General features: G+C 42.2%; 1 protein-coding gene across 1 annotated transcript in view; it reads right to left on the reverse strand.

The window, feature by feature from the left end:
* Nucleotides 1-6535: 6535 nt before the first annotated feature.
* Nucleotides 6536-13047, reverse strand: part of ATG7 (autophagy related 7) — a 173139-nt gene continuing 166627 nt past the window's right edge. The window contains exon 19 of the mRNA XM_075286942.1: nt 6536-11909. Coding sequence (XP_075143043.1) covers nt 11877-11909 — 33 coding nt within the window. The 3' untranslated portion in view covers nt 6536-11876. The remainder of the gene's footprint in view (nt 11910-13047) is intronic.

A 13047-nucleotide genomic window follows, 5' to 3' on the forward strand; every position in this document is an offset into this window, starting at 1 on the left:
CATCCCTAAAATCTTTAATAAATATCCCTCCTTTTTTTTTTTTTTTTCCAATAAGCTGACTTCTCCTATCATGTTATCTTATAGGTCTACATGAGTAAGGATTTCACCAAATATTGTATACTTTACAATGATTCCCTGGAGAACTTCTTTTTTTAAATGGACGTCTATTCAAACTCTTCCTTTTTGTCTATCTGGCAGTGAGAAGGAAGGATCGGCCTCAGCAACTGGATATTTATCACCTCACAAGCTTTCCTTTAGGTTTGCCATTCTTTTTGTCTCCTTTCTGCTCAATCCACTTTTGGTTTTGGCTGAAAATGCAAAAAAAAAAAAACCCTAACTTTTAAGGCTGGGTTAACACAGGGTTTTTTGGACTGGATTTTGAGGCAGCATCCGCGTCAAATTCCAGGTTAAAAAAAAAAAAAAGCCTCCCATTGATTTCAATGTGAGCCGGTCATTTCCTTTTTCCATGAGTGGTTTTTTCCCACTTGTGGAAAAAAAAAAGCGACCTGCCCTTTCTTCAGGCGCATTCAGCCATAGATGTCTGCCTGGCGACACTCTCCGCTGACTAGGCCCATTCGTTTGAGGCTAATCTGGAGTGGAATGCCGCGACTGGATGCCAGCGCACTGTATACACTGTACCGGCATCCAATCGCAGCTAGCCGTTTTTTGGACCGGATTCTGAAGTGGCCACTGTGTCAAAATCCAGCCCAAAAAACCCATGTGAACCCGGCCTAAGGGTGAAGACTGTGGTGACACGTCCACACCTCTATTCAGTATCTTTACATCAATAGGAGAATGATGAATGTGAGGACAGGGGTGGAACAGACTGGTGCCGTTACTCTAAGTGACCACAGATGACCCTCCATACCAGAAACTATTCATGAAACGGAGTGGCGCTTTAGTACTCCCTTATCTAATATACCCAAATCTGTAGAGGAAAGCTGCAATGGAATGCTGATACTGCTATACTATGGCCAAATACTGCAGTGCAATTTCTTCATTTTCCTCTGTGTGAACATAGCCTTTAATACTAAAGATTATCACAGATTTAAAAAAAAAAAAAAAAAAAAAATCAGCTATAAATAGTAAGGAAAAAGTCTAGGTTGCTTCTTGAGACTATACTCCTTGTATTAGGCCTGGGTAATGGATTTCACTATCTCTGTTTTAGACTGAGGCCTATGCTGACCTTGGCTACACAACAGCAAAGCTCCTCATGTAGGTTTCCTCAACTTACACTTTCTAGTTTGTCAATGGTTGACACTTTTATAGCTTTAGTGGGACTGTTCCTAAATATATAGGGTTAATGCCCCCCCCCCACCCCTCTGAACTCCTCAGAATACAGTGTTAGAAGAAATTACATCAAAATGAGTCTTTAGAACTATTCTCAAAGACCGATTGAGAGGAAACAATCCCAAGTCTATTTATAACCGCTCACAAATTCAGCATTTCGTTCGGCCGATTTATTTATAACGTTCCCAACAAAACCTTCTTTCACGCGGCCTCTGAACATGTTAAATATCCCTATGAGCCTCTCTGACGTGGGACTGTAACAAAGGCCTATTCAGCGGCTGCATTTATTAATATTCTCGCCATTTAGTGCACAAATGTCCTATGACTAATCTCACACAAAACACTCCAGATACGCCAAAAATGACACTTCGCAACCACAATTACACGTGGCAGAAATACTCTACAAACGTCCGGTACCTGTGGTCATGTCACCCAGGGGTTTAATGGACTAACTCTACGAGGAATGAGGTGTAAAATATGATGACTTACACAAAAGATGGAAACAACTAGTCTTAAAGGGACATACACACTAGCTGGGCGTAGGCTAAACTTAAAGGTCTGTAATGGGACAACCCCCTTTATCTCCTGTCCTGATAAGTGTCACATTGCCGGAGGTTTGATGGTTACCCCATCTGGGACTCCATTCACTGCTGTAGCGGCTGCCAGGACTAGCATTGCCAGCAGCCCCATAGAAGTGCATGGAGTGCTGGTCATACATGAGGGAGGATGCAGGGGACATCTAGTCCACAGTTATGATCATTGGGGTACCTAGAGATCAGACCCCAACAATGTAATACTTATCCTCTATCCACTGGATAAGGAATACATGTATGTAATGGGACAGCCCCTTCAACTTGACAACAATTCGCCATCAAGTATACTCTCCCCTTTTAAAAAGGATAGGAGAATGATGACTTGTTGGCTGGTCAGGGTCCAACCCATGAGACCTGGGTTGTCTTGCAGATGAATGCTGCCGCTCTATTCAGTTCAGTGGGATGCTTGGCTATTTCCACTGGTTCCCACTGAAATGAATAGAGCAGTAGCTTTTTCTGTGAATAGGGGGTCTGACCGCTACATTCACGAGGCCCAGTTAGCTTTGGAGTGGTTGGTTAGATGAGTGCTGCTGCGTCATTCATTTCAGTGGCTAATTCCAATGATTCCCAGTAACAACATGAGTGGAGCGGTGGCGTGCTTTTGCTGTGAATAGGGAGGAACTAGTTGAGATTGGCCAATCCCCTTAATCTAACACAATTAAACATAACGTCATTAAATTATTTGTATCATAAAATGGGTGGATGGTGAAAAGCAGAAGAAGAATACAAAATCGGCTGTGCTTCTATGTTAGTAGTGTGTTCACAGGGGGCAATGGGCGATTCGGCTCACCTATTTGAATTGCGCTGCAGTAAAACTCCAGAGGATCAGCAAATGGTAAACTTGCCCTTCTTTCACATCTGCATTCGGTATTCTGTTAGGGGAGTCCGCATTGGTACTCCCTGAACAGAATACCGAACGCAACTGCAAGTGGTGTGCAGTAAAAGCACAAGGACCCCATAGACTATAATGTGGTCTGTGTTCTGGCCGCACGCTGAACTAATTTCCTGTCTGCATGATCCCTGTGGAGATCTGGCGGCCAGCACACGGATCCCAATATAGTCTATGGGGGTCCATGTGCTTTCACTGGCACAACGCTTGCAGTTGCATTCGGTATTCTGTTTGGGGGGTCCTCATGCGGACTCCCCCGGACGGAATACCAACGCAGATGTGAACGAGGCCTTACTGTCTGGAAAGACCCCAGACCGAATGATTTTCTAGAACAGAGTTAAAGGGGTTGTCCAGTATCCAGGATCCTATCTATATTAGCTTTTGTAAAATTGAAGCCTTTAACTAAATATATTGCTTTAGAAATTCTGCTTTGTTATGTAACCTTATTCCTTCCATTGTTTACACCGTGTTGCTATAACCATGGACCTATAGGATAGGACAAGTGACATCACTTACTCACTGCTCTTGGCAGCAGGACAATTGTTCAGCTAATTGTAATTAGCAGAGTCTGTTATCTCTCTATGTAAACACACAGATAACAATGTTTCCATTCTGTACAAGCATATGCATATTATCTGATCTGTATAAGTGCTGTGTGTTCCCGTTCAGCCAGAGGGAGGAGAAATACAGTAAGTGAGAAGACACTGCAGGCAGACTGCTGAGACACTGAGATGGGAAACCCCTTTAGTGTTGTGTCATGAAAAAACAACATTGTGCTACTCTAAGTATTTTCTCCCCACAGAAATACACTAAGAAATACATGCACCCACCCCCCAAATACATCTATTATACTGCCAAATGCTGCACAGGTGAATACAGTATGCAGTTGGAGGGAGAATATACAACTAATAAATCCAATGACTCACATCTGACGTCTTCTCTTCTGCAGTTGTTCGCTCGTTCCTTCTTTTCCAGCCGGCATCCTCTTGCTAGGAAATAGCTCAGCAGAATTTTCTGCCAGGCATCTTTGGCTTTCACGTTCACACTACATATCACCTATGACAGCCGCAATGGCAAGGACTTATAGGGCCATGCATTCCAGAATTGTCACAAAATCGTTTTTGGGATTATTGTGTTTTATTCATTTGCTTTTTTTATGACACTCTTGAAAAAGAGGATGGGAAAGTGATTATATTGCCTACAATTTCATGCAGCTTTTTGTAGATATTCTGTATGTCGCCAATGGGAGGAAAAAACCATCATGGCAATCTAGAGGTCAGTACACAGCACTACATGGAGTGTCTACACTCATTGCACCTCCATATAGTCTCTGTACACAAGTCTAAGGGTCTGTCGGGCTAATGCTGGCCATACACTTTGGCCTATAGTAAGTTTTGCAAAAGACTCTACTAACAAGTGTATCATTGTGTAGACCAGAAGACAATTCCAGAATCTTCACGTACAATAAGACTTGCTGGAAATATAGCCATGAGAAAGAAAACAATTTTGTTGCAAAAAATGGCATTTGTTCATCCCCAGCGAATACACTACACTATATACACAACTGAGCACTGTGCTCCTAATAGTCACTGAGGCTGTGTGGGAGTCTATGACGGATCTTCTAAATATGAGCGCTACTCGAAAAGGTTACTTTCTTGGAGCTAGTTTACGTTTCCGGAAGCTGGAGGCCAGCCATGCCCATACATGACCTTTCCTAATATATTCTAATACAAGTTTTGTTCTCTGCCAGGACTTCCCGGCATTGGTATATACTGGCTTGTTCATCCCACAATGGCACCGACAGAATTCATGACGGCTCCTTGATGTAATGTGTGTAGTTTGTGCTATGCAAAATGTGGAATGAATATTCTCATTCTAAGTTTGGGTTATTTCCTCCTCTCAATAGAATGTTAACATGCCAATAATTTAGCTTACAAACCGTCTATTGTAGTCAATGTCAAAAAAGATTTCTATCATCTTCTAAGCCTTTTAAAGAGGATATTTCACGACTTTCACCTACTCCAATTCCTTGCAACCATTGATAGGTGGCGCTCCACTGATATTGGGTGCAGTTGGAATTTTTTCTCTAGTCCACAATGTCCCTGAGGAATCAGTGCAGTTAGTTTTGGTGCCTGATATGCTACTTTGGTTCTGTACTGTCAGGAGGGTGGGGTCAGGCAAGGTGGTGTGATGCAGAGCTCCAACCAGAGGCAGCCAGAGTCATAGCTCAGAATCACACCCCTTGTCTGCTCCTGCCTGACACCGCCCTCCAGACAGTACAGCGCCTAAGTGGCATATCAGGCACCAAAACTAACTGCACTGATTGCTCAAGAAGACTAGAGACTAAATTCCAACTGTGCCAGAACCAAAGGAGCGGTGCCTGTTTAAGGATTCAATGGCTGGAGTTGGTAAAGGTGGTGAAAGGTCCTCCTTAAACAATTAAAGTTCATTTCTATCTATAACAAGGGACGACACCCCACCAAAATATGCATTCATTTCATTAGTGGGGAGTCAACTTCCACGACCTCATTAATCCGCAGAGCCGCAACTGCTGTGGCCCCTTCACTTTTTTTTTTTTTTTAATGTAGATTGTGAGCCCCATATAGGGATCACAATGTACATTTTTTTCCCTATCAGTATGCCTTTGTAGAATGGGAGGAAATCCACACAAACACGGGGAGAACATACAATCTCCTTGCAGATGTTGTTCCTGGCGGGATTCAATCCCAGGACCTCAGTGCTGAAAGGCTGCAGTGCTAACCACTGAGCCACCATGTTGCTCGCCCCTTCACATATTTACCAGATATGCAGTGATACTACTGGGCACTTGCTCTGCCAGGAATTGTGACGCAGCTCCAGTAAACAGAATAGCACCTTGCACAGCCAGGAGACAGGAGCGTCACTATGGAGGATACAGGCTGCAGAACTTCATACCCTTTAATTTAACAGAGGTCCCAAGGGTTGGATCCACAACTAAGTAACAGCTCATTGAAGGGGGTATTCGTTTATCACCTTTCTATTTGATAAGTAACAAATACTAGATTGGTGAGGTTGGGACCACCTGTCAGAATATGGGGCACCGGCCCTGTGTTCCCATCAGCTTTAAAACTACACCGTAGAGAAGTTAAATGGAGTGCCCAATGTAATGCCCATAGCCACAGTCATGGGGGCTCGGTTCTCCATTCTGCGATTGGACACCATCGATCTAGTATTGATCACTTATTTAATGTATTGGTGACAAATGGTAATAGGCTGAATATCCTTTTAAAGGGGTTTTCTAACATACATAACTTTTACTTGTCTACTAATGTAAATATGGTCAAGAGTTGCAAAGATTTTCTCCATCCATCTTAGTAGAGACATCTTCTGTCTTGATCGGTTGCCAGTGGACATGGCCATAAATGCTGGAACGTTCTAAGGTCAGGGACTTGTCAGAAACCCCACCGTGATGTCCTTATAGTGGACAAGTTATCTTCTCATACATAAAGTGCACTCTCCTGTCTCTGTATAAGGAATAAGGACATCACGGGTGGGTTTTTGACAAGTCCCAGACCATAGAAGGTCCCGGAATTTATGGTCGTATACATTGGCAACCGATAAAGACAAATGACTATCACCATTAAGATGATTAGAGAAAATCTAAATCTCTTAACCATATTTAATGTTGTAGACGATTATAATCTATGCTCATGAGAAAATCCCTTTAAGTCAATGGACTTTTTCATTCAATGCGGGAACACAGATAATAAGAAGACAAATTGACTTAAAACCGAATTATATTTATTTAGCTGAACTCATCTGCTGGTTGACATTGACACACAGAACATTTGGCAGAGAACATACAGTAGTCATTGTTAACTGAACATACAGACACAACCAAATATTATCCTGAAAGATCTTGCATATATTGAAAATAAAAGAAGCAAAGCGCAGTTTCTGAATCGTCCTTGTAACAAATGTTTAATATCAGTAAGAGGCTAAGCGGGCACATCACTGCTGGTATGTCATGGGCGCTGGTGTATTATATGGGATTATTACTATTTTATAGGAACATCAGGATGGGGATTAGAAATATTCTTATTTCTATGCATTAGGTATTCTGTATGGTACAGCTTTAATATATACAGTATTAAAGGGGTTATCTTTGTTAAAAGGAGTCTGTCAGGTCTAAAATGCCTCCTAATAGCACCGTACAAGGGCCTTAAATGGGAGCGGAAAGTTACCTTTGTAGACCTTATCCAAAACAGAAATAATCATGCAAATCAGTCTGCAAGTGCACTGAAGGCGGGGCTTGATTTACCTACAAATAGTCACAAGTTCTCTGGACTATTGTTGCTCCTTTAGCAGTGAATGGCACCGTCTGTCGTAGCTGTCTATAGGCAAATCTGGTATATCAGGCCCTGCCCCGATTGCACTAAAAAACTGACTTTTTTTGTGGTCACAAAGGTATATTTATGCTCCTATCTAAAGGTCTATACACACCACTATTATTGGTTTGGGCAGCATTTTGAGTCTGATAGACTCCCTTTAAGAATAAATACTGGCCACAGGAGAACTTTCACATGACTGCCACCGATGGCTCCTGCTGGACCCACTGACTGTAATGGGGTCAGTAAGGCTTCCGTTATGTGACGCACCATATGATGATAACTTGATTCAGAATCTGAGAATTCAGATGTGATCTGACTTACCACCATGGGTCCAAGATGATGAGTACGGGAGCTGTAGGATTCTCATTCTAGACATCACTAATGGCTTTTATTTTCCTAACATGGAATATATGCCTATATCAGCTCCCTGAGCCCATGGAAGTACGGCCTAAATCACACCTCCATTTCCTGAATTTCAGTAGTGTTCGGCCACTTTCACACAGTCAGTATTTACCAATTGTATTTATAAGCCAAAACCAGAAGGGGAACCTACACAGAGAAGAAGTATAATGGAAAGATCTGGACTTTCTCAGACTTTGGAGTCACCTCTAGTTTTGGCCTCAGGCTGTGGTTGATCTGAGTAACAAGGTCTGTGGTACTGCCACGTTACCCCCACTGACTACGGTTAGCCTGAAATGGACTCACAGCATATAAAGGAGACCCCTCAATCAACTCCAAATCTGTGCTTCCTTTAATACGGTAGGTGCTGCTCCAGTGATTCTGGTGCATATGGGATTTTTTCCTCAAGCACCCACCGTTCCTGAGCAATCGGTGCTGTCAGTTTCAGCACTAAATATGCTAATCAAGATTTGGTGGTCCCAGTCTGCTCTAGTCAGGACAACGCACTTAACAGTAGTGGCATATTAATTAACATATTAAATGCTGAAACTAACAAATTATGGATCAGGAATGGTGGGGTCTAGAGAAAAAATTACAACTGTTGCCATAATCAATAGAGTGGAGACTATTAAAGAATGTGAAGAGTTACAAGAGTTAGAGTTGGTGAAAGGTCCTCTTATGTAAAAAACAGCAGAGCCTGATACAGAATATTACTGGAAGCCAAAAACTGATCATCTGGGTTATAATAGATAATAATAATAATTTGAAAGTCCAACCACAGTGGTACACCGGGTACCCTGACGCCTAATGGGCCTAATTTTACACTGGAATCTCTTATAGTCTATCAAGGTTTCTTTTGTTTCTCATCACTGATGGATTATGGGATGGAGGTTCTGAACACAATCTCTAACACAAATATGTCTGAGGCAAAAGATAAAAAGTGCAACACAGCTAGATATATTTGGTGTGATCACAGCGTCATTTGTATTTGTTTGGTTTTTTTGCTGCTTCAAGACAATGGCTTATCATATATTTATCAGCAACTTCTTGGCCATAGCTATAGCAATGTTAATGATAAATGATCCAATTTATTTCCAAGTTTTTATGGTTTTTTTTTTAAGTTTATACCATAAATGAAATGGATTGCATATACTTCCTCATATACTGACAATACAGAACTGGTTACCCTGGACTTTAGAATTGAGCTCCCATCCTTATGATTCTGGATTCTTGTGAATTGCTGCCTCTGTTACTGAGATATCACCATTATAATAAGCAAACTAGATCTTTGGAGCATTGAGGGTGTGGCCATTGCTCCAAAGAGATAAACTTAAGCACCCTCATTGCTCCTAAAAATATAAACTGCAGCATCCTCATTGATCCAAAGAGATAAGCTGCAGCACCCTCACTGCTCCAAAGAGATAAGCTGCAGCACCCTCACTGCTCCAAAGAGATAAACTGCAGCACCCTCACAGCTCCAAAGAGATAAGCTGCAGCGCCCTCACTGCTCCAAAGAGATAAACTGCAGCACCCTCACAGCTCCAAAGAGATAAGCTGCAGCACCCTCACAGCTCCAGAGATAAGCTGCAGCACCCTCACTGCTCCAAAGAGATAAACTGCAGCACCCTCACAGCTCCAAAGAGATAAGCTGCAGCGCCCTCATTACTCCAAAGAGATAAGCTGCAGCACCCTCACAGCTCCAAAGAGATAAGCTGCAGCACCCTCATTACTCCAAAGAGATAAGCTGCAGCACCCTCACAGCTCCAAAGAGATAAGCTGCAGCGCCCTCATTACTCCAAAGAGATAAGCTGCAGCACCCTCACTGCTCCAAAGAGATAAACTGCAGCACCCTCACAGCTCCACAGAGATAAGCTGCAGCACCCTCATTACTCCAAAGAGATAAGCTGCAGCACCCTCACTGCTCCAAAGAGATAAGCTGCAGCACCCTCATTACTCCAAAGAGATAAGCTGCAGCACCCTCACTGCTCCAAAGAGATAAGCTGCAGCACCCTCACTGCTCCAAAGAGATAAGCTGCAGCACCCTCATTGCTGCAAAGAGATAAGCTGCAGCACCCTCACTGCTCCAAAGAGATAAGCTGCAGCACCCTCACAGCTCCAGAGATAAGCTGCAGCACCCTCACTGCTCCAAAGAAATAAGCTGCAGCATCCTCATTGCGCCAAAGAGATAAGCTGCAGCGTCCTCATTGCGCCAGAGATAAACTGCAGCACCCTCACTGCTCCAAAGAGATAAGCTGCAGCACCCTCATTGTGCCAAAGAGTTAATTTGCATATTGACAAAAACTTTGATAACTTAGCAACAGAGACATCAATTCACAAGGGGAAAACACTATCTGATTCAGGTGACCCTAACCTATCTGTGGGGCAGGGCTGATATGCTGGGTTCTGGTGACAGACTCCATTTAAAGGGACTGCAGCCCTTATATTGTTTATTAGCCATAGGAGTTCTAGAATCATTGACCATTTCACCTGGTGGCCATTAAGGTGCGCCAATCTAATAGTGATGGCCTACCCTAAGGGATCAGCCATCAATTCCATTCCACATAACCCCTTTATCTTTCATAGCTAGACAATACAGGTCACAATGACAATTAATGATGAATACAAAGTGTAGGTTTGCACATCGAACTGTTTTGAAAAAATGACATGAAAAAAACCTTACAAAAAATACATAAAAATGTTACATGTGTACATACTATATTGGCTATTCTTATTATTTTTTTTAAGTTTATCAGAAAGATGGGAAAGATGAAGAGACACATTCACATACTCAAAAATGTCTATATGTCCATGGCCAGCAAACATTAGTAAGAAAGACCAATGATGTAACTGTTGGTATCAAAATTTTTGACCAACCATGAAATAACCCCACGGTAGGACATCATTTAAGTTACCGATATCTCTATGTAACCTCATGCACATTAGTAATAACACTTAGCTATGTAAACATATGTATTGCAGTAAAAAAATCCCCAAATAACAGCCCATCCATAGGTGATATACGACTGTTCTTTCCCAAAATTCATTCATAAAAAGCTTTGCAATATGTTTTAGAAAATTAAAGATATGCAGGTATCAGAGACTTAAAGGGGTCGTCCATATTTGTATTATTTAATAGGGCCTATAAATATAACTAGTACCCTTTCCACGGGCCTCCAATATCCGCGGTGGTCTGTATACAGGTCCCCTGGCTGTTTGTCCCCAATGGCCACTGCAGCCAATCACAGGCCTCAGCGGTCACCTCTTCACAAACAGGGACTTGTATAGAGATCAACGGATTGGTCATCTCTGGAAGCGGAGGCCCGGGGAGAGGCGAGTACTGTTTGTTATGTTTATATCTATAGCAGCAATATTAGATAATAAAAATAGGAACTGGGCAACCCCTTTATGCCGGCCACACACATTAGATAACTGTTAGCCAAACCATCCAACTTGAACAGGACGGGCCAACCATGTAATGGTATATGGGCTTACCGACTCTACCCTGATGGCATACGTTGGGGGAGATAAGGATAGGGCGCTTAGGTTTCAAGCATCTAATCTTTTTGTTCTCAGATAGATAAGTCGCCATCAGGGGAGTCTGTCAGCGCCATCTTACCCTCTCCAATTAAATACTTTTTTGGCATTCTTTGGCCAAGCCAAGCATGTGCGTGTGGGGCATCAGCTGTTATCTTATGTGTATGGCCAGCAATATATTCATGTACTGTATATCATTAGGATAGGGTTGCTTTGTATGTATACTATGTTTTCTATGGAAGATCTGGGTATATATATATTTTTATACGCCTTTTTTAATACGAGGTATATTTATAGGGAGATTAATACAATTTTCATTTCATAAAAGGATTGTCCAACATATTTTTTTGTCACACAACTCCACACTTATAGGCTGTGTCTGCTACTAAATAACATTCAGCTCATTGCTGCAATGCCGGACACTGCCTACGGGGCAAGAGTGGCGCTATTTTCTGGAAGAAAACCGAATTGCATTCAGCTCATTGCTGCAATGCCAGACACTGCCTATGGGCAAGAGCGGCACTATTTTTTTTCTGGAAGAAAACTATAACTGTTTTTTGTAATCCTGGAGAATCCCTTTAAGTCTAGAAGCAAGGGTCTGCATTAGGTAAATATAAAAGTAAATCTATTCTGATATAGTAAAAATGTAAAGTTAAGTCAAAGAGAAAATAACCATTATATGACTTCATAGAAAGAAACAATGAGCAATGTTGTACTTATTAGCAGCCAGGAAGCGACAAGCTGGATAGTGATGTGTCCCGTCTTTTATTGCACAGAGCTACATTCGGAGAACCTCGGCTCTTAGATCACTTCATCATCACTCATGTCCCAGATCTGAAAAGAGATAAGAAATAGTAATAGTTAATAACAGATCAATAACCAATACATATCCTATGAAGAGACAGTATAATCTGATAGGACACACAATAATGATATTCTATGTCTTATCTGCAGGATGCATCAGATCTCCGGAGGTCCAGCCTCTAGACACGTGGCCCATGAGAATAGAGCAGGGGTGCACGTGGTTGCCCTCTATAGGGGTGCATGTGGTTGCATTCACTTTGTCTCATAGAAGTTATTGGTGCATTAGCCATGTTTTTGTACCACTGCTCTATTGATATGGGGAACCTGCAGACCCCCTATTATGTGATCGCCCAGGGGTTGGACCCCCAAGAAATCAGACACTTATAGGTAATGTCATAAGTGGGAAAACCCCTTTAAGGCTAAAACCACAAGTTGCAGAATTTTTCACTGCCTATGTATGTTATTCACTTTTCACTTCTGCACCCCATAATAGTCTATGGGAAATATCCAGGGTTTTTGTAGGGTTTGTTTTCTGAAATGTGTGGATGAGATTGATTTTCGGGTACTATAAAATGCAGTGTTTTTTTCTGCTGTATTTCCACAACATGTGGCCTTAATCTGAATTCGGCTTGCCATAAAGACACGTTGCTCGTGCAGGCTTACACTAGATGAACACTAGCGTTTGGCTCTCCATCCCCATTTGGACCCAAAAGACATAGAGCTTGTCCGCTAAAAAGACAGGACTCCTTCTCCATGCAGGACTTTTCTCTCTGCCGATTTTAGATGTAATCTGTTTGGAGTCTATTTCCTGCCTATGATTATGGGGCAGCCATCTTACCTGAGCTACTAAGAGTATAAGGAGATATGCTTTACAGCAGCCACATAGACAATACACACATTAGACTGGAGATATACTGATTTCTGAGGGAGAATGTTCTGGGAATGCTCTGTGACCTGGGTCAGCCTGCTCCTGATGACCACAAAAACAAAATGTCCCCCATGAAGTTCTAGCACACACAGTGACACTCATCGACGCCATATGTCACTAAACTGGGTTGCCAATACCAGGCTAAACTTTGAATTGGCCACAATGTTTAATGGAGTTCTCATTTTCTGGACTGGTTGAAATGTCAGAGGTCAACCCAGTAACAATTACACACGTGTTTAG

Source organism: Leptodactylus fuscus, chromosome 9 (genome assembly GCF_031893055.1).
Source record: "Leptodactylus fuscus isolate aLepFus1 chromosome 9, aLepFus1.hap2, whole genome shotgun sequence".
Lineage (NCBI taxonomy): Eukaryota > Metazoa > Chordata > Amphibia > Anura > Leptodactylidae > Leptodactylus > Leptodactylus fuscus.